The sequence below is a fragment of the Lolium rigidum genome, chromosome 4 (assembly GCF_022539505.1).
Source record: "Lolium rigidum isolate FL_2022 chromosome 4, APGP_CSIRO_Lrig_0.1, whole genome shotgun sequence".
Classification (NCBI taxonomy): Eukaryota; Viridiplantae; Streptophyta; class Magnoliopsida; order Poales; family Poaceae; genus Lolium; species Lolium rigidum.
In genome coordinates, this window is record NC_061511.1 from 29,945,972 (window position 1) to 29,968,628 (window position 22,657).

Here is a 22,657-nt window from a genome sequence, read left to right on the forward strand (position 1 = left end):
TTCCTCCACACCAAACTCGAAACAACTCATTAGAGGGTTAGTGCATAATAAAAATTCACATGTTCAGAGGTGACACAATCATTCTTAACACTTCGGACATTGCACAAAGCTACTTGGACATTAATAGAACAAAGAAATTCATCCACCATAGCAAAAGAGGCAATGCGAAATAAAAGGCAGAATCTGTCAAAACAGAACGAGTCCAGTAAAGATGGATTTTATTGAGGCACCAGACTTGCTCAAATGAAAATGCTCAAATTGAATGAAAGTTGCGTACATACCTGAGGATCAGTCACGTAAATTGGCATAATTTTCTGAGCTACCTACAGAGAGGCAGGTCGAAATTCGTGACAGCAAAGAAATCTGTTTCTGCGCAGTAATCCAAATCTAGTATGAACCTTACTACCAACGACTTTACTTGGCATAACAATGCACAAAACTAAGATAAGGAGAGGTTGCTACAGTAGTAAACAACTTCCAAGACTCAAATATAAAATAAAAGTACTGTAGTAAAAACATGGGTTGTCTCCCATAAGCGCTTTTCTTTAACGCCTTTCAGCTAGGCGCAAAAAGTGTATATCAAGTATTATCAAGAGACGATGCATCGACATTACCTTGGGCTTTACCCTTACCTTTCTTGTTCTTTTTCTTATTCTTTGACTTAGGGAATATATGTCTACCCCCGGGTGTAGAGGTGAATTTTAGGGTGCCTTCTCCCATATCTATGATTTGCTCCCAATAGTTTCGGCGAGGATCTTCAGAGTGTAATTTGTCTGTTCACTGCACATTCAATAACAAGATAATCAATGGATATTGTTCTCCCAAGAATGGTTGTATGCACACCGCAGCTATTCCTTTAGGAATTATAACAAAGTTATCAATAAGAGTTATTCCTTCTCCCCTTCAACGAATCCCCAAAGTTTCAAAGATTCATGAATACTCTTAGGCATTAGGCAAAATTCGGACATAATATCACAATTGGCATGAAGAGTTTGGTCACCGATAACAATTTTAATAGTAGGATCCCATAATGAAGGTTCAGAGTTCACTAAAACTTGATCAAGACGGTTACGAACATATCTATAATTTTCATTCAAGCGAGATGCACTTGTCTCAAGAGTGTTTAATCTATTGTAAATGCTAATAAGGGTTGAATCAAAGTTATTAGCTGAATCATGTGATGCAACCAACTTCTTTATGGCATTAAAAGCTTGATCCTCATTGCAATGAAGGAAATCTCCTCCCACTACAACATCCAAGGCATATCTATAGCGAATCATAAGACCAAAATAAAAATTACTAAGGAGCAAACTTAGAGTCATTTGAGGTTCGACTTTACGATAAGAAGTAAAAATTCTGGACCAAGCATCTTTAAAACTCTCCTCATCCCCTTGTTTAAAAGTGAAGACTAATTCCTCGAGGTGAAGAAGTAACAGGTGCAGAACTAGACATGGTAACAAAAGTAAAATGCAAGTAACTAATTTTTGTGTGTTTTTGATATAGAGTGCAAGAAAGTAAATAAAGTAAAGCTAGCAACTAATTTTTTTTGTGTTTTGATATAATGCAGCAAACAAAGTAGTAAATAAAATAAAGCAAGACAAAAACAAAGTAAAGAGATTGGATTGTGGAGACTCCCCTTGCAGCGTGTCTTGATCTCCCCGGCAACGGCGCCAGAAAAAGTAGCTTGATACGCGTACAGCACGCGTCCGTTGGGAACCCCAAGAGGAAGGTGTGATGCGTACAACGGCAAGTTTTCCTCGGTAAGAAACCAAGGTTTATCGAACCGGTAGGAGCCAAGAAGCACGTCGAAGGTTGATGGCGGCGGGATGTAGTGCGGCGCAACACCGGGGATTCCGGCGCCAACGTGGAACCTGCACAACACAACCAAAGTACTTTGCCCCAACGAAACAGGTGAGGTTGTCAATCTCACCGGCTTGCTGTAACAAAGGATTAGATGTATAGTGTGGATGATGATTGTTTGCGAGAAAACGAGTAGAAAAAGTATTGCAGTAGATTGTATTCGATGTAAAAGAATGGACCGGGGTCCACAGTTCACTAGAGGTGTCTCTCTCATAAGATAAATAGCATGTTGGGTGAACAAATTACAGTCGGGCAATTGACAAATAGAGAGAGCATGACAATGCATATACATGATATGATAAGTATAGTGAGATTTAATTGGACATTACGACAAAGTACATAGACCGCTATCCAGCATGCATCTATGCCTAAAAAGTCCACCTTCAGGTTATCATCCGAACCCCTTCCAGTATTAAGTTGCAAACAACAGACAATTGCATTAAGTATGGTGCGTAATGTAATCAATAACTACATCCTCGAACATAGCATCAATGTTTTATCCCTAGTGGCAACAGCACATCCACAACCTTAGAACTTTCGTCACTTGTCCCGGATTTAATGGAGGCATGAACCCACTATCGAGCATAAATACTCCCTCTTGGAGTTAAGAGCAAAAACTTGGCCAGAGCCTCTACTAATAACGGAGAGCATGCAAGATCATAAACAACACATAGGTAATAGATTGATAATCAACATAACATAGTATTCTCTATCCATCGGATCCCGACAAACACAACATATAGAATTACAGATAGATGATCTTGATCATGTTAGGCAGCTCACAAGATCCGACAATGAAGCACATAAGGAGAAGACGACCATCTAGCTACTGCTATGGACCCATAGTCCAGGGTGAACTACTCACTCATCACTCCGGAGGCGACCATGGCGGTGAAGAGTCCTCCGGGAGATGATTCCCCTCTCCGGCGAGGGTGCCGGAGGCGATCTCCCGAATCCCCGAGATGGGATTGGCGGCGGCGGCGTCTCGGAAGGTTTTCCGTATCGTGGCTCTCGGTATCGGGGGTTTCGCGACGAAGGCTTTAAGTAGGCGGAAGGGCAACGCGGGGGCCACACAAGGGCCCCACACACCGGGCCGCGCGGCCGGGGCTCGGGCCGCGCCGTCTGTTGTGGCGGCGGCTCGTGGCCCCACTTCCTTTCCCCCTCGGTCTTCGGAAGCTTCGTGCAAAAATAGGACCCCGGGCGTTGATTTCGTCCAATTCCGAGAATATTTCCTTACTAGGATTTCTGAAAACAAAAACAGCAGAAAACAACAACTGACTCTTCGGCATCTCGTTAATAGGTTAGTGCCGGAAAATGCATAAATACGACATAAAGTGTGTATAAAACATGTAGATATCATCAATAATGTGGCATGGAACATAAGAAATTATCGATACGTCGGAGACGTATCAAAACCCTAACCTTAGATCTAGATCTTTTGGGTACACAAGGAGGGCCTATCCATTGCAGGACATTCCTTCGTCGCTGGTTGAGGTTGTGGAGGTTTTCCAGGTTCCATCTGACTCTACAACGGGGACCGTTCTCACCGTTGACTCATCCACTGGGACGGTGGTGCTGCCTGCATCTTCGCCAGGTCCCCTGCTTACCCGACCTCGGTGATGCGTGTGGCTCCTTTGACTGTAAGCCACTCTTACTTATCTCGTTGTTCATTGATCTGCTAGTGGTAGTTCATTGATCTGCTAGTGCTTAAGGATGTCCATGTCGTACTGTTCTTTGAACTCCTAGTGTTTCTCATGTAGGCCATCATACCTTTGGGCTCGCCTGATCTGTCTGCGCCTACTGTGAAAGCTCACACCGACTGTCTGATTGCAAGCAAACCACCCATGGTTTGGAAACCCGAGCTATCCGAGTTTGTGCTGAACCGGTTGGTTCAGCTTGTCCGTAGCGGCGTCTGCTTCAACATGAGATTCAAGGAGCAGCAGATGAAGAAGGTAGCCACGGATGTTCTTGCATTCGCAGGCGTACATGTGACCACTCTTCAGCTGTACAACCACATCAGAAACTGGAGGACGAAGTGGAGCGTCATTATGAAGATGAAATCCGATCGCATTCTGGACTGAAGCGAAGATGGTTGCTGCTTCTACGACGGTGATGAAGGGGCGGCGGATGAGTACATCCAGGTACGAAGCCTCATTGAATTCCTGCATAGATCAGTGAGAGAGCCGCCCTAACAGTTATTCCTTGTGGATTGCAGCGCTACCCGAAGCACTGTCAATGCATCGGCACCCTGATCACAAACTACGCTCAGATGAAGACGATCTTCACTCCCCGGTTTTTGTGCAAGGTGCAGCTGTTCCAGCCTAACTTGATGGTCAGGGCTATCGACTTCATTGCAAACAATGAAGCAGAGTATGCCGTCTACCGTAAGCTGCAGCCACCGGAGAGGAGGAACTGGCTTAGGACCGGGCTCTGCAACCAGTTTTCTGCTTCCTTCGTCATGATCCGCTGATTTTGGGAGGTGATCTTGTATCCCTCCATTAGTTAGGACTTGCTACAACCTGATCCCCGGTCTGTAATGATGAAATTGTTCGAGGTGGTATATACCAACCCCTCGTGATGAACCTGTGATGCATCACGAAGTAGTTGCTTCGTTCATGATGCATCACCCACTAAGTAGTTGTTGCGTATTAGCAGCACCTTTTGTGATGAACTGAATTTGATGTGTGGTGTTATTCAGTACTGGGTAACCTCACCACTCTAAGTGAAAGAGTTATCACAACACTGAGCTATCTGTAACCAAACAGACTGTAGGCTGCACGAGAAGGGAAAGACAACGAAACGATAGGACTTAGGTTCCTTCTCCGGCGAGCAAAAGGATTCACAAACTACCAAACAACCCGACTTTTATGGCCCATAACCCGTCCGCGAGGGCTCCCATCTAGCTCGCGCACGGATGCAGGAAATCGACCGAAGCAAGCAAACGCGCCCCTAGTCGTAGAAAGAAATGGCGAGAAGCTCTTCCTCTACGGTCTAGGTCGATCTTGACTCTTTGAGGCCTTGTTTGGTACTAGTGTTTTAGTGGAGATAATACTCTAGAGTATTGGGTGAATCCTGTTGTCACCCAATCCCCACAAAACCCCATCCCCAATCCACTAGGTAGGGGTAGAGTATTGGGGATTGAAAAAATTACACTAAAATTTGGGGAAAAGTGGGGATTAAACTCGCTCCACCAAACATGTATTGGGGATAAGTGGGGATTTAAAGTTTAGTGCGGATTATCCCCGCTAAAACTCTAGTACTACCAAACAAGCCCTGAGAGGGTTTCACTTTTGTCTCGTCACGTATTTCCAACCCTTCGAGAAACATTGGACGGTCCAGATTGATCACGCGAACCCAGGGTTTCCATCATCACTTCCCACCACGCGAAACTGCGACTAGTCCCTTCGCGCTAGATCCAGGCATCCAGCCCATGGCAGCGGCCGCCGCCGTCGCGTCGCCCGCCGACTGGACGGTCGTGCGCCGGCGCGGACGCCGCCGCCATGGAGACGCCACGGCGACCGCCTCCCACCCCGAATCTCCCCCGCCGCTCCCGTTGACGCCGGTCCCCTGGTCGCCCTCCGACCCGTCCCTCGACCCGGCCCGCGTCGCCCGCCTCCTCGCCCGCGTCCGCGCCGCCATCTCCCGGGTCGAGGCCTCACGCCTCTACCGCCGCTTCCTCCTCCCGAACTGCCCTCTCCGCCGCCGGCTCACCTCCCTAGCCCCCGCCCGCCTCTCCCTCCTCGGCGTCGGCAGCTTCGAGTCCTCCCCCGCCGCGCGCCTCCAGCTCGCGCTCGCCGCCCTCCTCCGCCGCGACCTCCTCCCGGGGTCCGCCACGGCCGACCTCTTCGACCCCGTCCTCTCCGCCGTCGAGTGCGCCGCCGCCGCCGCCCTCGGCTTCGCCGTCCCGAGCCTCGACGACGGCGGCCGCTGCCGCGTGGCGGAGCCCACGCTCTTCTACATGCCGCACTGCGAGGCCTCGCTCTACGACGCGCTCCTCGACGCCAACTGGGCCCAGCTCCGCCGCGTCTGCGTGCTCGGCAACAGCTTCCGGCGCTACGCCCTCCAGGCGGAGGAGAACCGCTCGGGCCCCGCCGCCAAGGCCAAGCTCGTGCTCCAGGCGGAGCGCTTCTCGTGGGAGGAGCGCGTCGACGAGGCCGGGGACGTGGATGAGGACGACGGCTTCGCCCGTGCGTTCAACGAGACGAGCTGGCATTTCTTCGAGGTGGACGACCATGTCGACCAGAGGAAGGAGATAAGTCCCGAAGCTTTGTCTTTCGAGAAATTGTCACTGTGATTCTGTGAATTGTATTGTACCTGATTGCACAAGCATTCAAAGATTCAGAGCTGAACATCTTAGCAAAGTTTAACCCTGTAATTCAGTGAGCTGTATTACTCGATTGGAGATGCATTCAAAGATTCAGAGTTGGACAAAAATGTATCACTGTAATTCATGAATTGTATAACCTAGTTGGAGATGCATTCAAAGATTTAGCACTGTAATTCAGTGAATTGTATTACTCGATTGGAGATGCGTTCAAATATTCAGAGTTGGACATCTTAACAAAATGTATCACTGTAGTAAGTCTATGAGATTGGAGTACTTGACTGGAGGTGCATTCAAAGATTGAGAGTTGGCATCTTAACAGAATTTTGTGTTTGCTTCACCTTGATTTGCAATGAGCAAGAATGGATGATATGCGCCTTGTGCCATTCTTAGGAATTCAGAAACTAAGTGATCCCCTGATTTTTGGCTGCGACCCAATGAGTTAAGAAAATGAACTCTCAGTACATAGTGTTGCATGTGTCATTGTGAGATGCTCTGGTGTCTAATGAGGTTGTTTTGTTTAGTTTTCTGCTGTGAGAATAGGTACTTTGCTATAATTTGTATGCCCCTTTATTACTGTGAGATCATTTACCCCCAAGATGGATTCTGCGATGGCGGCCGCGACGGAACTTTTCGTCGATGGAATCTCAGGTATCCAGGGTTTCTCTGAGAAGATGTATAAATAGGTGGAGAATTAAGGTCGGTGGGGTGCCTGGGGGCCCACACCACCCTAGGAGTGGGCCACACCCAACCCGCGCCATGGGGTGGTCTGACCGCCCTGTGGCGCCTCTTCGACCCCCTCTGGACTTCGTCTTCGATTCGGTAAAATAATGACTTTGGCTTTGTTTCGTCCAATTCCGAGAATATTTGATGTATAACTTTTCTGAAATACAAAAACAACAGAAAACAGGAAACTAACACTGTGGTATCTTTGTTAATAGGTTAGTACCGGAAATCATGTAAAAGTGCTACGAATTGTAAACAAAATATATATGAATTGGTGTAAAATAACATGGAGCATAAAAAATTATAAATACGTTTGAGACGTATCAGTGCTCATCACACCTTCCTCTTAGGGTTTCCCAACCGCTTTCACAACAACTACGTTTGACACTGGTCGATGAGCAAGTGCGACAACAAGTGCAACATATTGTGGATACCCAATAGAGGACGCAACGACAGCAAGTGGAGGACCAAGTGGGCACGACACTTAGCTCCATCATCCCTACCTTGGTTGCTGGTCTGGACGCGTGGTATAAGGGAGGAAAAAAGGGGCCTCCCCCGATTGCCGACTTCACAGGCAGCAACTCGCACAACGTGGAGCCATCGGTGTCTCCGCAGACGGTAACAATGATGTCTCTGGCGGCGCCAACCTTGGTGGCTCCGGCGGAGCCAACATTGTTGTCTCCGGCGGCGCCATTACTTCAGCTCAATGCACATGTCGCTGCGGATAATACGCCGTCCGGCACCGCGCCAACAAGCGGCCACTCCATCGCTTGCACGCCTGCCGCCGGCGGCGCCTCGACCTTAGCCGAGCTGGACGCCATCACGGTAACCAATCCTCGGCCGATGACTTCCATATTCTTGCCTTTGACTAGCCATCCCTAACGCCCTACATGTTTTCCGCAGGGCGCCGATGACGTCCCATGCACTCTCCTGTAGTTTGTGAACGGCGAGTTGATCGATGTTGTCAAGGCCAAAATCGTTCAACCGAGCAACCGCCAGTTCCACAATAGACCCATGCAACCCGACGTGTATAGGATTCAAGTGGTTCGGGTGCTGAGTGGCTGCGATGACGTGCTACCTCCCTTTCAACCCTACGGTGCCGACGAAGATGAGGTCCTTGCCCTCAACCAATGCTTCAATTGGTCCATGCTTTGGCCAAAGAGTCAGATTTGTTTGGGGGCGAGGGACACCACCCCACAGACAACACCCCCAGCCGTGCCGGTGCCAAGCCATGGCAAGACCACCCCAACGGTGCCGCCGTCAGCTGATGAGGACGTGCATATGGCACAGGATCCGAACGATGGTCCGAACGAGGACATTATATTTGCCAATCTTGACTGCAACTTCCAATTTGGAATGGATGACGAGATGTTTGCCCAACCCTCTCCAGCTGCCTCTGCGGGGAAACTCAATTGCAACAAGCGTCTATTCAGTTCTCAGGAGACACCTCCAGCTGCCGACTTCACCGAGACTCAGCGAACAACCTATGTGAAAAGTGTTATCAGCCCTAACACACTAAAGAAGCCTTGCGATGAGGAGAATACAAAAGGAATGAATCTGAAGCCGAAGGGACGGAAAAGAAAGAAGAAGGACGACAACCAACCAACCGGCACCGATCCGTGCTCAGGACGGGCCACCAATGCCCAAGAATATCGAGTGGAGGGTGCATGTATCGGGTGAGCCGGTGCCAGTTAAAAGATTGTATGATGCTGCACCCGGTCCTATGCGATCTCTGGTTAACGGTATTCAACATATGGAGGAGCGGCGTCTCAGGGAGAAAGATAGTGGATACTCGGTGTATGTGGCCAAGGTGCCCTCGGGCCATGGCTTTGTCGATAGCACCTTCGCACAGAAGATCTTCCTGCGGTATGATGACGTCTTCACCATGTTGAACAGTTATCCGCTACACTACACCTTCATTCTCCTATACTCGCTCAGTAAGGCGATGCGGATCATTAGAGACAAGACCCCGGGCATCGCGATAGCCGACCCCTTCTACATGTGTGCCGTCCACTTGGTCAGCACTGGGACCGGACAGTCACGAGGTGCATACCTCCAAGTCTTCTTTCTAGTGAACCAAAAGAAGTATAACATCCTCCTGCCTGTATTTCCCGAGTAAGTCATCCCCTCACCGGTCTTAACACGTGATTTTTTTAGATTTCAATCGTCCCATTCTTAAACATTATGTGTTCTACGCAGAGACAATACATGCACACTCATCTCCATAACCCCGAAACATTCCATGGCCACATACTTCGATGCGGACAGTAAGTCAAGCACGGACTACACGAATGTCAAGGTTGTACTTGATGATGCTCTCAATGGCTACGTCAAAGCTAAAGGCCTCATTGAGAGACCAAATGTTAGGTACGGGAAGCACGTGTTCAAGCACATAAAAAAGTACCCCTGCGTCAAGAAGCCGCCTTCCAGTAAGAAGGATGCCTACTACGCCCTCCATCACATGGAGGCGTTCATACGGGACCAACTGCAGCTTACACTACCCAACCATCTCAGAGACTGGGCCACACGCTTGTCGCGGATCCGGGACGACGGCCTCAAGCAAGATTTCTTTCGCATCCAAGTAGAGTTTTGTGAAATCATCTTTCAAGATGTCGTTAGAACCTCGGGGGAGTTCTACGCCGGCTATCAGCCGTCAAATAGTGACATAGACACAATGCTCCAAATGCAGGGTGATGACTACCGCTCATGGATGTGCTTGAAAGGCGGCGGTTTTATCCACGCTCCGCGCCCTGAGCCGAGTAGAAAGTCTTGATGTGCTAGCCTAGTTATGTAGTTCTGAACTATCGACGAGCTTGTGTTGTAATAAACTTTATCCAGTTCTTTACTTGCATGTCTGTTTAATTAGTTTCGACGGTCGTTGAACTTATATGTAATCGATGCTATTAATTACTTTGTTCAAAAAATCGGCCGATTACACGATTACTCGTCCGTTTTATCGCTGCTCGTTAGCCCACCGTGTAGAATAGGTGAAATCGGGTGGGTTAATCGCTAGCACCGTTTAAGCGGTCTGACAAGCGATAAATCGGGCTGTACGAGTTAACTCGTCCAGCCAAGCGTAAAAAAAATGGCCCGTCCGCCTGACCCACCGCCTCCCGCATGATTTCCGTGACTCGTAAATGATGGGCGCTGCCGATGTGATTCAACTCTGCGACTTCTGCCATTCAACCACTATCCCAGCGATGAGGAGAGGAAGATTTTCTCCATGGTCAGGAGCTGGGTTGCCGGGTTTCCATCCAAGGCGCAGCCTAGGTGGAGTTATCCTTACCACACCGATGCCTTCTCCGTCGTTCCTCTCGAATTTGGATCGACCAGATTCCATTACTCAAGAGAACAGCCAACAGGTGATCTCAGATCTCTCCAGCAAAAGAAATAGACAAAGCGCATGGTCTGGTTTCGGACTTTCAGTTTGAAACAGTTGAAGTGTTGACTGACGAAATGCTTTATTTCCTTGGAAGACATACATAATCCATATGAATTATGATGTATATTCTTTTTAGACCGAAGACACACAGTGCCCGACTTTAAATTAATAAAGCCCTGAGACGAATACGGATACAAGAGTTTAAAGCGCACCCCACGAACACCACATTATGAAAGCTAACGGCCACACTGGCCACAACAGTAGCATATTACAACCCAGAACGAACAGGCATAAAGATGAAAACTAGGTAGATGGCCGGCGTGGCTGAGGTGGAGCGCAGGTCTGGTCGAAGAGAGTTTTAAGCATCGCCTCCAGCTGGGCCAGCAGTGGTTCGTCCTTGCTCCTTTGAAGAGGTCGTCATAGCTGCAAGTTAAGCCTGATTAGGAAAAAACAGTTTGCTGGTTGGCTAGGAAACTTTGCTTCGATGGTGAATTTATTTCGAATTTTCCAAAGTGCCCAGCAAATCGCCGCAAAGAGAACACGAAGAATTCGCTGAGATTTGACATTCAAGCCTTGGATACACCTTTCCCAGGTGGAGAAACAGGAGGGGTTCCATGTCACTCCGAGCATGTCCCTAACTCCAGCCCAGACGAATTGAGCAAGGTAGCAGCGGAAGAAGATATGATTTACGTTTTCAGGTAGCCCACACAGAGCACACAGCCCATCGGAGGGCCCCTGCGCTTGAGAATCTGGTCATTCGAGGGTAGGCGGCCTCTAGACATTTGCCACAGGAAGATTCTGATTTTCGTGGGGATCCTACCCTTCCAAATCGCGGGACTCAAAGGAGACACTGGCCCTGTACCAAATTGTTGTAGAGGGATTTGACAGAGAAACGGCCTGAAGCTTCCAGAGCACTTTGTCTCCCCCTTCCGCCGGTACAACCTCTTCTAATTCCTGAACCAGTTGTTGCCAAAGGGTGGATTCCTCCTGACCAAAAGTGCGCCTAAAGAAGATGCGCCACCCGTCACCTTCGTAGGCACGCTCAATTGTGATCTCCGGGTCTGCACAAATTTGAAACAATCTAGGATACCTCGCGCTGAGGGCCTCCTCACCTGTCCAGTGATCCGTCCAGAACAGGATATCTGAGTTGCTACCAGGGAAGAATCTCGCACCCTGTTTGAAGACAGCCTTAAGTTTGTTTAAACTATGCCAGAAGGGCGATCCTCCCACCGCTGTGGACGAAAAGAACTATTCCACATGGTATTTTGCCTTGAGCAGCTGAAGCCAGAGCAGTTTGCTGTCGTCCTCCGTTAACATTCTCCAAATCCATTTTGTCATAAGGGTGAGGTTCATGAGCTTTGTGTTCATAACGCCAAGTCCGCCCTGGGCCTTGGGTTTACAGATGTCCTCCCAGGCCACCATGTGGTATTTTCTCTTATTTCCTTGTCCCTCCCAAAAAAATCTGCATCTGTGTCTGTCAAAGCCTTCATGTGTACCATCCGTGAGGAGGAACAGGCCCATAGAGTAAATCGGGAGGTTTGACAGGCAAGCATTGATCAGCGTTAGGCGAGCAGCTGACGACATGAATCTGCCCTGCCAAGGTTCCATCTTGAGAGCCACCGCGTTCACCAATGGCTCCATCTCAGCCATAGTAATTCTGCGACCGCACATCGGGAAGCCCAGGTAGTTGAAAGGGAGGGTGCCCTGCCTACAGTTCAACAGATTGGCCACTCTGGCCTGCTCAGCACCTGGCACCCCCAATATCAGAACTTCACTCTTATGAAAGTTAATCTTCATGCCAGATAACAATTCAAAGCAGATGAGTAAGAATTTCAGGTTTGTAATGCTCAATTGCGTGTTCTGAATGAGGATTACAGTGTCGTCCGCATACTGGAGGTGGGACACTCCCCCCTCGATCAGGTGAGGGATAACCCCTGCAATATGGCCTGTGTCCCTGGCCCTGGAAAGCATGTCATGATGTATATTCTACGATAGTATGATGTATTTTTTACATAAAATCTGAACTACATGGAGCACCGAAGTTAAATGTCTTCAGTATAAACAAATGTCTTTCTTATAGATTATTGTACAGTCAAGGCTAAGAAAGGAGTATTATTTTTGTATTTCAAAAAGTAAAGAAAACTTCATGTTAATTGTCTCGCTAGAAACAATGGATGCTGCTTTTTTAGGCAGGGCTGGTGCAGGTAGTCTTCTGTAAAAATGTTGCTTTTGTGTTCTTTTGTAACTTTACTTGTTTAATATTGAATATTTTAGTGCCTTAAACTTGTAATTTTTTTCAAAATTCCCCGATTAACGACCAACCGATTAAATCAGTTAATAGGCCGTTTTCCGATTAATTCCTACTCTCAAGCCGACTGAGCAGTTAACGATTACAGATTGCTTGAACATTGTTAATTACTAGTTCGGCTATGTTTGTGAACTTATATATATGACTCTCTAGTTTCGACAGTCGTTTTCCGTATTTGATTTGGTCATTAATTTTATTTGCACATGCCGATGATTAGAATGTTCGGTCACTACACTTTGGGGGTGGCGCAAGCGAGCCTGGTGTGATGACACAAATATCAATGTCTTGTGCATCCTACCGGCCTCGCTTATTCCACCACTGAATGTGAATATTTATTTCGACCAGCAAAGTATGAGGCATGCTATCTAGTTGGTGCTCTTCGTTTATTTTGGTATTTCTTTGAGAGAGTGCTGATGATTAGAATGTTCGGTCATTACACTTTGGGGGCGGTGCAAGCGAGCCTGGTGTGATGACACAAATATATATCAATGTCGTGTGCATCCTACCTAGCCTCGCTTACACTGTCCCTAAATGTGAATATTTATTTCGACCAACAAAGTATGAGGCATGCTATCTAGTTGGTGTTCTTAATTTATTTTGGTATTTCTTCGAGAGAGTGCCGATGATTAGAATGTTTGGTCACTACACTTTGGGGGCAATGCAAGTGAGTCTGGTGTGATGGCACAGATATTAATGCCTTGTGCATCCTACCTGATCTCACTTACACTGTCCCTAAATGTGAATATTTATTTCGACCAACAATGTATGAGGCATGCTATCTAGTTGATATCACTTCGCTCGTATTGGAGTTTTCCGATGATTAGAATGTTCGGTCACTACACTTGGGAAAGGGGCTAGTGAACTTGGTGCGATGGTAAAAATATCAATCTCTTGTGCATCCTACTTGGTTTCGCTGACGCCTTCCCTAAATGTTAATATTTGTTTCGACCAACAATGTATGAGGCCATTGTCATTCCATTTGCTTTGATATTTCATAATGCCGATGATTAATTAGAATGTTCGGTCACTACATTTGGGGGAGGGGCAAGTGAACCTGGTGCGATGGCACAAATATCAATCTCTTGTGCATCCTACTTGGTTTCACTTACCCCTTCCCTGAATGTTAATATTTGTTTCGACCAACAATGTATGAGGACCTTGTCATTCCATTTGCTTTGGTATTTCAAAATGCCGATGATTAGAATGTTCGGTCACTACACTCGGGGGCGGCGCTAGTGAGCCTGGTGCGATGTCACAAATATCAATCTCTTGTGCATCCTACTTGGTCTCACTAACGCCGCCCCTGAATGTTAATATTTGTTCCGACCAACAATGTATGAGGCATGCCATTTAGTTAATACTACTTGGATCGTATTTGAGTTTGCTCTTATTCGTTGCAAAGATCTATGAGTGTGCACTGATGTTTACTTGGCTTGTGCATATATGCAGAGATGCTGTGGTATGTCGTGTACAAGGGCAAGGTTCCTGGAGTTCTACAACGACTGGGAGGAGTGTCGGAGACAGGTTCACCGTTTTAGCGGTAACAGCTACAAAGGGTACACCACTAGAGCGGATGCCGAAGACAAATACGCACGCTATCTGGCGGGAGAGAGGAGGGAGCAGAGGAGGAACCGTATGAAGACCACTTTCATCGGGATGATGCTAGTAGTGACTCTAGCTCTCTTCTATGTGATGGTAGTTTAGATGATCGACCTTGTAACCTAGCTCATGACCTTGTAACCCCGTAACTTGTCTAATATTTGAAATCTTGTGAATCATGGAGGCTAATGTGAAGAACTATGTATTGATATACTGTGCAGTTGTCTATATTCGTTATATATCCTATATTGTGTTGTTATACTGTGCTATATTACAACCTGTATAAATACCAGAAATACAAATAAATTTTATAATTTCGAAATACTAGCACTGGCGCACCAATGAATCATCAGTGGCGCACCACCACTAATGAGTAGTGGCGCACCAATATGTACAGTAGTGGCGCACTGTTGTGTGATGCACTTCGGAACTAGCAGTGGCGCACCACTGTAGTCAGCAATGGCGCACGTCTTCGAGCCAGCAGTGGCGCACCCTCACACGCAGCAATGGCGCACCCCTTCGGGAGAACAGTGGCGCACCACAAAAGGCAGCAGTGGCGCACCAACCATAGATAGTAGTGGCGCACTACTTGGGAACAACAGTGGTGCACTCCTTTGAACAAAAGTGGCGCACCACATGAGTTAGCAATGGCGCACCAGGAAGTGCGCCATTGGTACTTCGGATAGCAATGGCGCACCACTAGTGCACCACTACTAATTGTTAGCAGTGACGTGATAGTAGTGGCGCACCATGGTGCGCCACTGACAAGCCATAGTGGTGCACCACTGATTAGGCATTTCCTAGTAGTGCATAGTCCAAAGTTTGGGGTATCAACTAAATATCGGAAGATCCTCTTCACCACCATAAGATGACTTTCTTTCGGATTTTCTTGAAACCGTGCACACATACCAACACTCAACATGATGTCCGGACGGGAAGCACAAAGGTAAAGAAGCGAACCTATCATGGAACGGTAGAGCTTGGGGTCCACCGCCTTGCCAATGTCGTCGAGGGTGAGTTGACACTTCAAGTGCATGTGAGTTCCAATACCGTTGGCCCCCTTCATATCAAAGCGCTTGAGCATATCTTGAATGTACTTTGCTTGATTGATGAAGGTGCCTTGTCGCATTTGCTTGATCTCAAATCTAAGAAAGTACTTGAGTTCCCCCATCATTGACATCTCGAACCTATCGGTCATCAATTTAGCAAACTCATCATTAAACCTTGTGTTAGTACAACCAAAAATGATGTCATCTACATAGAGTTGGCATATGAAAAGCTTCCCATTGACTTTCTTAGTAAAAAGAGTGGGGTCAATTTCCCCAATTCAAAACCACGGTCTTCAAGCAATTCCCTTAGGTGCTCATACCAAGCTCTAGGAGCTTGTTTGAGACCATAGAGCCTTATTAAGCTTGAAGACATAGTCCAGGAAATGGGGGTCGTCGAACCATGGGGGTTGCTTCACATATAGTTCCTCATGTAAAGGACCATTAAGAAAAGCATTCTTTACGTTCATTTGTTGAAGTTTGAAACCATAGTGAGCGACAAAGGCCAAAAGGATACGGATGGACTCCAGTCTAGCAACGAGTGTGAATGTCTCGCCAAAGTTCACGCCTTCAACTTGCGAATAGCCTTGGTTGAGAGGGATATCTTTGACCTGTACCTCCCTGAGTTTGATAAACCTTGGGTGATTAACTTAAGGGAAATTTGATGTTGTTCTACAAACCTCTACACTTGGAGGCCCAACACTGTCTACAAGAATAGAAGCGTGCGCAGACGTCACTCAGCAACCTCTGGGTGCCTGTCCCGCCCGTGCCTGCGAGCGAGCCAGAGAGGAGCGCCGAGATCCGGCGGGGGCGGAGGTACCTGTCACTGGAACTCCGCGCCGATCCCGCCTACGCCATCTACTCCGACACCTGGCGCACCTGGCGTGAGACCAAGAAGGATCCGAGGAGGAGGACGGGCTTCCTCGGCGACAGGGACTTCCCGTTTGACCATCCACCGCCGCCTCGTCGTCGAACACGGCAGCCGCCGGCGCCTGCACAGGACGACGACGACTACTACAACGACGCGCTAGCCTACCACAACGAGGAGGCCAAGGACAACAACGACGACTACATTGCCTACATTTTTCAGGAATGGCAGTTGGCCTTGGCGGAGGGCCAGAAGTTCGAGTACCCGGAGACGATGACGGACGACGAGATCGCGAGGCTCGGTGTCCTCGTCTTGGAGGTGGACCGACCGGTGCAGTCGCCGCTGACCCGGTACGCCACCGTCATCATGCCGCCGGGCCTCACGGAGGAAGAGGCCATACGACGGGCGCTCGAGGACTCATCCATGCAACCGGTGCAACCGCCGCCTCCACCTTCACCGTACAACCCGTGGGGGCCTCCACCTCCACCACCGGCGTGGGCTGCTCAACCTCCGCCATCGGAATGGGCTGCTCAACCTCCATCACCGGCGTGGGCTGCGCCACCACCACCACCACCACCACCGGAGTAGGCTGCTCATGGCTTTAGTTAGCGGCCCAATGCTCTTCTCTAACAAGATGCACGCTCTAACCATAAAGTGGTAGATCGCCCTTACTTCAGACAAGACGAACATGCATAGCAACTCACATGATTTTCAACAAAGAGTAGTTGATGGCGTCCCCAGGAACATGGTTATCGCACAACAAGCAACTTATAAGAAATAAAATGCATAAGTACATATTCAATACCACAATAGTTTTTAAGCTATTTGTCCCATGAGCTAAATATTGTAAAGGTAGAGGATGGAAATTTAAAGGTAGCACTTGAAGAAATTTACTTTGGAATGGCGGAGAAATACCATGTAGTAGGTAGGTATGGTGGACACAAATGGCATAGTGGTTGGCTCAAGGATTTTGGATGCATGAGAAGTACTCCCTCTCGATACAAGGCTTAGGCTAGCAAGGTTGTTTGAAGAAAACACAAGCATAAACTAGTACATCAAAACTTACATAAAAGACATATTACAAGCATTATAAGACTATACATTGTCTTCCCTGTTGTTCAAACACCTCACTAGAAAATATCTAGACTCTAGAGAAACCACTCATGCAAACCAAATTTTAACAAGCTCTATGTATTTCTTCACTAATAGGTGCAAAGTATATGATGCAAGAGCTTAAAGATGAGCACAACAATTGCCAAGTATCAAGTTATTCAAGACATCATACCAGTTACTACATGTAGCATTTTCCGTTTCCAACCATATAACAATTAACGAAGCAGTTTCATCCTTCGCCATGAAAATTAAAAGCTAAGAACACATGTGTTCATACGAACCAGCGAAGCGTGTCTCTCTCCCACTCAAACATTTATTCAAACAAAAACAAAAACAAGAAACATACAGACGCTCCAAGTAAAGTACATAAGATGTGACCGAATAAAAATATAGTTTCAAGAGAAGGAACCTGATAATGTTGTCGATGAAGAAGGGGATGCCTTGGGCATCCCCAAGCTTAGACGCTTGAGTCTTCTTAAAATATGCAGGGGTGAACCACCGGGGCATCCCCAAGCTTATACTTTTCACTCTTCTTGATCATAGTATATCATCCTCCTCTCTTGACCCTTGAAAACTTCCTTCACACCAAACTCGCAACAAACTCATTAGAGGGTTAGTGCATAATCAAAAACTCACATGTTCAGAGGTGACACAATCATTCTTAACACTTCTGTACATTGCCCAAAGCTACTGGAAGTCAATGGAACAAAGAAATCCATCCCACATAGCAAAAAGAAGCAATGCGAAATAAAAGACAGAATCTGTCAAAACAGAACAGTCCGTAAAGACGAATTTTAAAAGGGCACCAGACTTGCTCAAATGAAAATGCTCAAATCGAATGAAAGTTGCGTACATATCTGAGGATCACTCACGTAAATTGGCATAATTTTCTGAGTTACCTACAGAGAATTAGGCCCAGATTCGTGACAGCAAAGAAATCTGTTTCTGCGCAGTAATCCAAATCTAGTATTTACTTTACTATCAAAGACTTTACTTGGCACAACAAAACATAAAACTAAGATAAGGAGAGGTTGCTACAGTAGTAAACAACTTCCAAGATTCAAATATAAAATAGAGGTACTGTAGCAAAATAAACACATGGGTTATCTCCCAAGAAGTTCTTTCTTTATAGCCATTAAGATGCATGGGCTCAGCAGTTTTAATGATGCACTCGCAAGAAATAGTAGTTGAAGCAAAAGAGAGCATCAAGAGGAAAATTCAAAACAAATTTAAGTCTAATGCTTCCTATGCATAGGAATCTTGTAAATAAACAAGTTCATGAAGAGCAAAGTAACAAGCATAAGAGGATAAAACACGAGTAACTTCAAGATTCTCAACATAAAGAGGGGAAACTTAATATTATTGAAATGCATATAACCATATTTCCATCTCTCATAATAACTTTCAGTAGCATCATTGATGAAATCCACAGTATACCCATTACTTAAAACATTCTTATCATGGTTCATATGCATAGAAGTATCATTAAATTTGGCATAAGAAGAGTTATTCTCATTAATAGTAATTGGAGTAAGATTATTATCAAGAATTTGAACATGGTAAACAAGTTGCATATTAAGGGAATTGTTTTTGGTAATCCAATCATGACTATGACAAGTTTCATAAGGATAGTTATAACCTATATCATAGCATTCTTTATAATAATCATCAAAGATCGGAGGCACAGTTGTCATCAATAGAATAGTTATCTTTCACGGTCGGTTTATCCGTGTCCACACCATCATTGTTATTAGAAGGAGATGTATCAAACACATAATGATCAGTAGCAAAAGGATTTTCAAACACCTCTTCCCCAAGCTTAGAGCTTTCTATATCATTATGGGAGGAAGCATGGATAGCACCGACACTATGGCAATTATTATCATCATCATTTTCAGAATTAGTTTCCCGAGATTTGCAATATCAAAAGTAGTGTGCTCATTTAAATCATGATTGCTAATGTATGTAAAGGGCATAGGAAGATCATCGTATTCAGATTCATTGTCACAATAATCATTAGGAGCAACATACTTACGGTTACCTAGCGTTATCTCATTCACGCGGGGATACACCGTTACCTCTTTCTTTTTATTCTCCTTCTTCTTCTTCTTCTTCGTTCCCTTTTTCTTCTTCTTCTTCTTCTCTTCCTTCTCCTTGTTCCCTTCTTTAGGAGGAAGAGGCTTGAGGGGTGGCTTGTCCGCATAACCTGATTTACTTTCAGAAACAATAGAAGAAACTTGGGAGGATCCCTCCTTTTCATTAATTAGTTGAAAACACACAGCGGTCCTATCATATTTTGGCAAGGTGTCATCTTCTAAAATATTTTGTATGTAAGTATTTGTATGGCTATTATCAATGCAATAAGAAAAACACCCATGCAGGACATCATCAAGATCAAGATCAATCATATGTAACAAAGAGATTTTTCTCGACAGTTCTTCACACCCCAAAAATAAAGTAAGTTCATCATGCTGATTAGGAGTAATTTCATCATCACAATACAAATTTGCAGCACTCATTGGGTTCAAATTATCATTGGAGGAGCATTGAAAATTAAAATGACCCACTTCATGGCAAACTTCACAAATAAAAGGATAGAGGGCACAAACTTTTTTACCAAGATCATCTAAAGCCCTAAACCACTTTCTAGTTTTTTCATTAGCATGATGGATACAATATTCATCTTTGATTTGATTAATTCCACAAGGTCTATGTATTCCACAAAAATTAACATGCTTATAAGAAATAGCATTCTTAGGAGTTTGAGCATGCTTATTGCAATAATTAACAACAATTTCATTCTTCATGCAAGCCTCTTTAAAAGGTTCATGATACTTATCAAAATTCCTTTTAGGCAATTCAAAATGAGAAGCAAAGGCTTTATAAAGATTTGCAGCAACTTGAGAGTCAAGACCATAAGCAACACTCATATTTCGAAATTTATCGGTATCCATAAAAGTTTCAATGCATTCATAATCATAATTTATACCGACTCTTTACCTTTGTCGTTCTCCCAATCTTCAGCGTTCTCCTTAATCCGATCAAGAAGGTCCCTTTTAAACTCTTCTTTGTTGCGCGTGAATGATCCAGAACAAGTAGTATCCAAGCAAGGTCTTATCTTGAAAAGAAAGTCTTGCATAGAAATTATCAATGATGATATTACCTGGAAGCTCATGATTGGGGCATTTGAGCATTAAAGACTTCAATCTCTCCCATGATTGGGCAATACTCTCTCCATCATGAGGCCAGAAATTATATATTCGGTTTCGGTCTTTGTGAATTTCATTTGGAGGATAGAATTTAGAATAAAATAGAGGCACAATATCCTTCCAATAAAGAGAATGCTCATCCTTCAGCAGTTTATGCCAATGCGCCGCTTTACCAGACAACGACATAGAGAATAATTTCTTCTTCACTTCATCCATAGAGATACCTGCACACTTGAATAACCCGCATAATTCATGCAAAAACAGTAAATGATCTCCTGGATGGACAGTTCCATCCCCTTCATAGCGGTTATCCATAACACGTTCAATAATTTTCATAGGTATTTTATATGGAATACTTTCAGTAGGTGCATTTAAAATATCACAAGCATCATTAGAGTTATCGCATATGGGAGTGATGGCGTGTATTTCACACGTTCGTTGGGCAACCCCAAGAGGAAGGTATGATGCGCACAGCAGCAAGTTTTCCCTCAGAAAGAAACCAAGGTTTATCGAACCAGGAGGAGCCAAGAAGCACGTTGAAGGTTGATGGCGGCGGGATGTAGTGCGGCGCAACACCAGAGATTCCGGCACCAACGTGATCATTAGAGTTATCGCATATGGGAGTGATGGCGTGTATTTCACACGTTCGTTGGGCAACCCCAAGAGGAAGGTATGATGCGCACAGCAGCAAGTTTTCCCTCAGAAAGAAACCAAGGTTTATCGAACCAGGAGGAGCCAAGAAGCACGTTGAAGGTTGATGGCGGCGGGATGTAGTGCGGCGCAACACCGTAGATTCCGGCACCAACGTGGAACCTGCACAACACAACCAAAGTACTTTGCCCCAACGAAACAAGTGAGGTTGTCAATCTCACCGGCTTAGCTGTAACAAAGGATTAACCGTATTGTGTGGAAGATGATTGTTTGCAGAGAAAACAGTAAAACAAGTATTGCAGCAGATTTGTATTTCAGTATTAAAGAATGGACCGGGGTCCACAGTTCACTAGAGGTGTCTCTCCCATAAGATAAAAGCATGTTGGGTGAACAAATTACGGTCGGGCAATTGACAAATAGAGAGGGCATAACAATGCACATACATGACATGATAAGTATAGTGAGATTTAATTGGGCATTACGACAAAGTACATAGACCGCCATCCAACCGCATCTATGCCTAAAAAGTCCACCTTCAGGTTATCGTCCGAACCCCTCCAAGTATTAAGTTGCTAAACAACGAGACAATTGCATTAAGTATGGTGCGTAATGTAATCAACAACTACATCCTCGGACATAGCGCCAATGTTTTATCCCTAGTGGCAACAACACAACACAACCTTAGAACTTTACGTCACTCGTCCCGGTGTCAATGCGGGCATGAACCCACTATCGAGCATAAATACTCCCTCTTGGAGTTAAAAGTAAAAACTTGGCCAGAGCCTCTACTAGAAACGGAGAGCATGCAAGATCATAAACAACACATGTATAATAACTTGATAATTAACATGACATGGTATTCTCTATCCATCGGATCCCGACAAACACAACATATAGAATTACGGATAGATGATCTTGATCATGTTAGGCAGCTCACAAGATCCAACAATGAAGCACAATGAGGAGAAGACAACCATCTAGCTACTGCTATGGACCCATAGTCCGAGGGTGAACTACTCACTCATCACTCCGGAGGCGACCATGGCGGTGTAGAGTCCTCCGGAGATGAATCCCCTCTCCCGGCAGGGTGCCGGAGGAGATCTCCCGTAATCCCCCGAGATGGGATCGGCGGCGACGGCGTCTCGGTAAGGTTTTCCGTATCGTGGTTTTTCGCATCGGGGTTTCGCGACGGAGGCTTTAAGTAGGCGGAAGGGCAGGTCAAGGGGCGTCACGAGGGGCCCACACTATAGGTCGGCGCGGCCGGGGCTTGGGCCGCGCCGCCCTATAGTCCGGCCACCTCGTGGCCCCACTTCGTGTGTTCTTCGGTCTTCCGGAAGCTCCGTGGAAAAATAGGGCCCCGGGTCTTCGTTTCGTCCAATTCCGAGAATATTTCGTTACTAAGATTTCTGAAACCAAAAACAGCGAGAAAACGAGAACCGGCACTTCGGCATCTTGTTAATAGGTTAGTTCCGTAAAATGCACGAATATGATATAAAGTGTGCATAAAACATGTAGGTATCATCAATAATATGGCATAGAACATAAGAAATTATCGATACGTCGGAGACGTA

At 45.9% G+C, this 22,657-nt stretch overlaps 1 protein-coding gene across 1 annotated transcript; it reads left to right on the forward strand.

The window, feature by feature from the left end:
- Positions 1-5,290: 5,290 nt before the first annotated feature.
- On the forward strand, positions 5,291-6,508 carry LOC124646830 (protein SENSITIVITY TO RED LIGHT REDUCED 1-like). Its single transcript, XM_047186879.1, has one exon. The coding sequence runs from the start codon at positions 5,291-5,293 to the stop codon at positions 6,152-6,154; it is 864 nt and encodes a 287-aa protein (XP_047042835.1). The 3' UTR covers positions 6,155-6,508.
- The last annotated feature ends 16,149 nt before the right edge of the window (positions 6,509-22,657 follow it).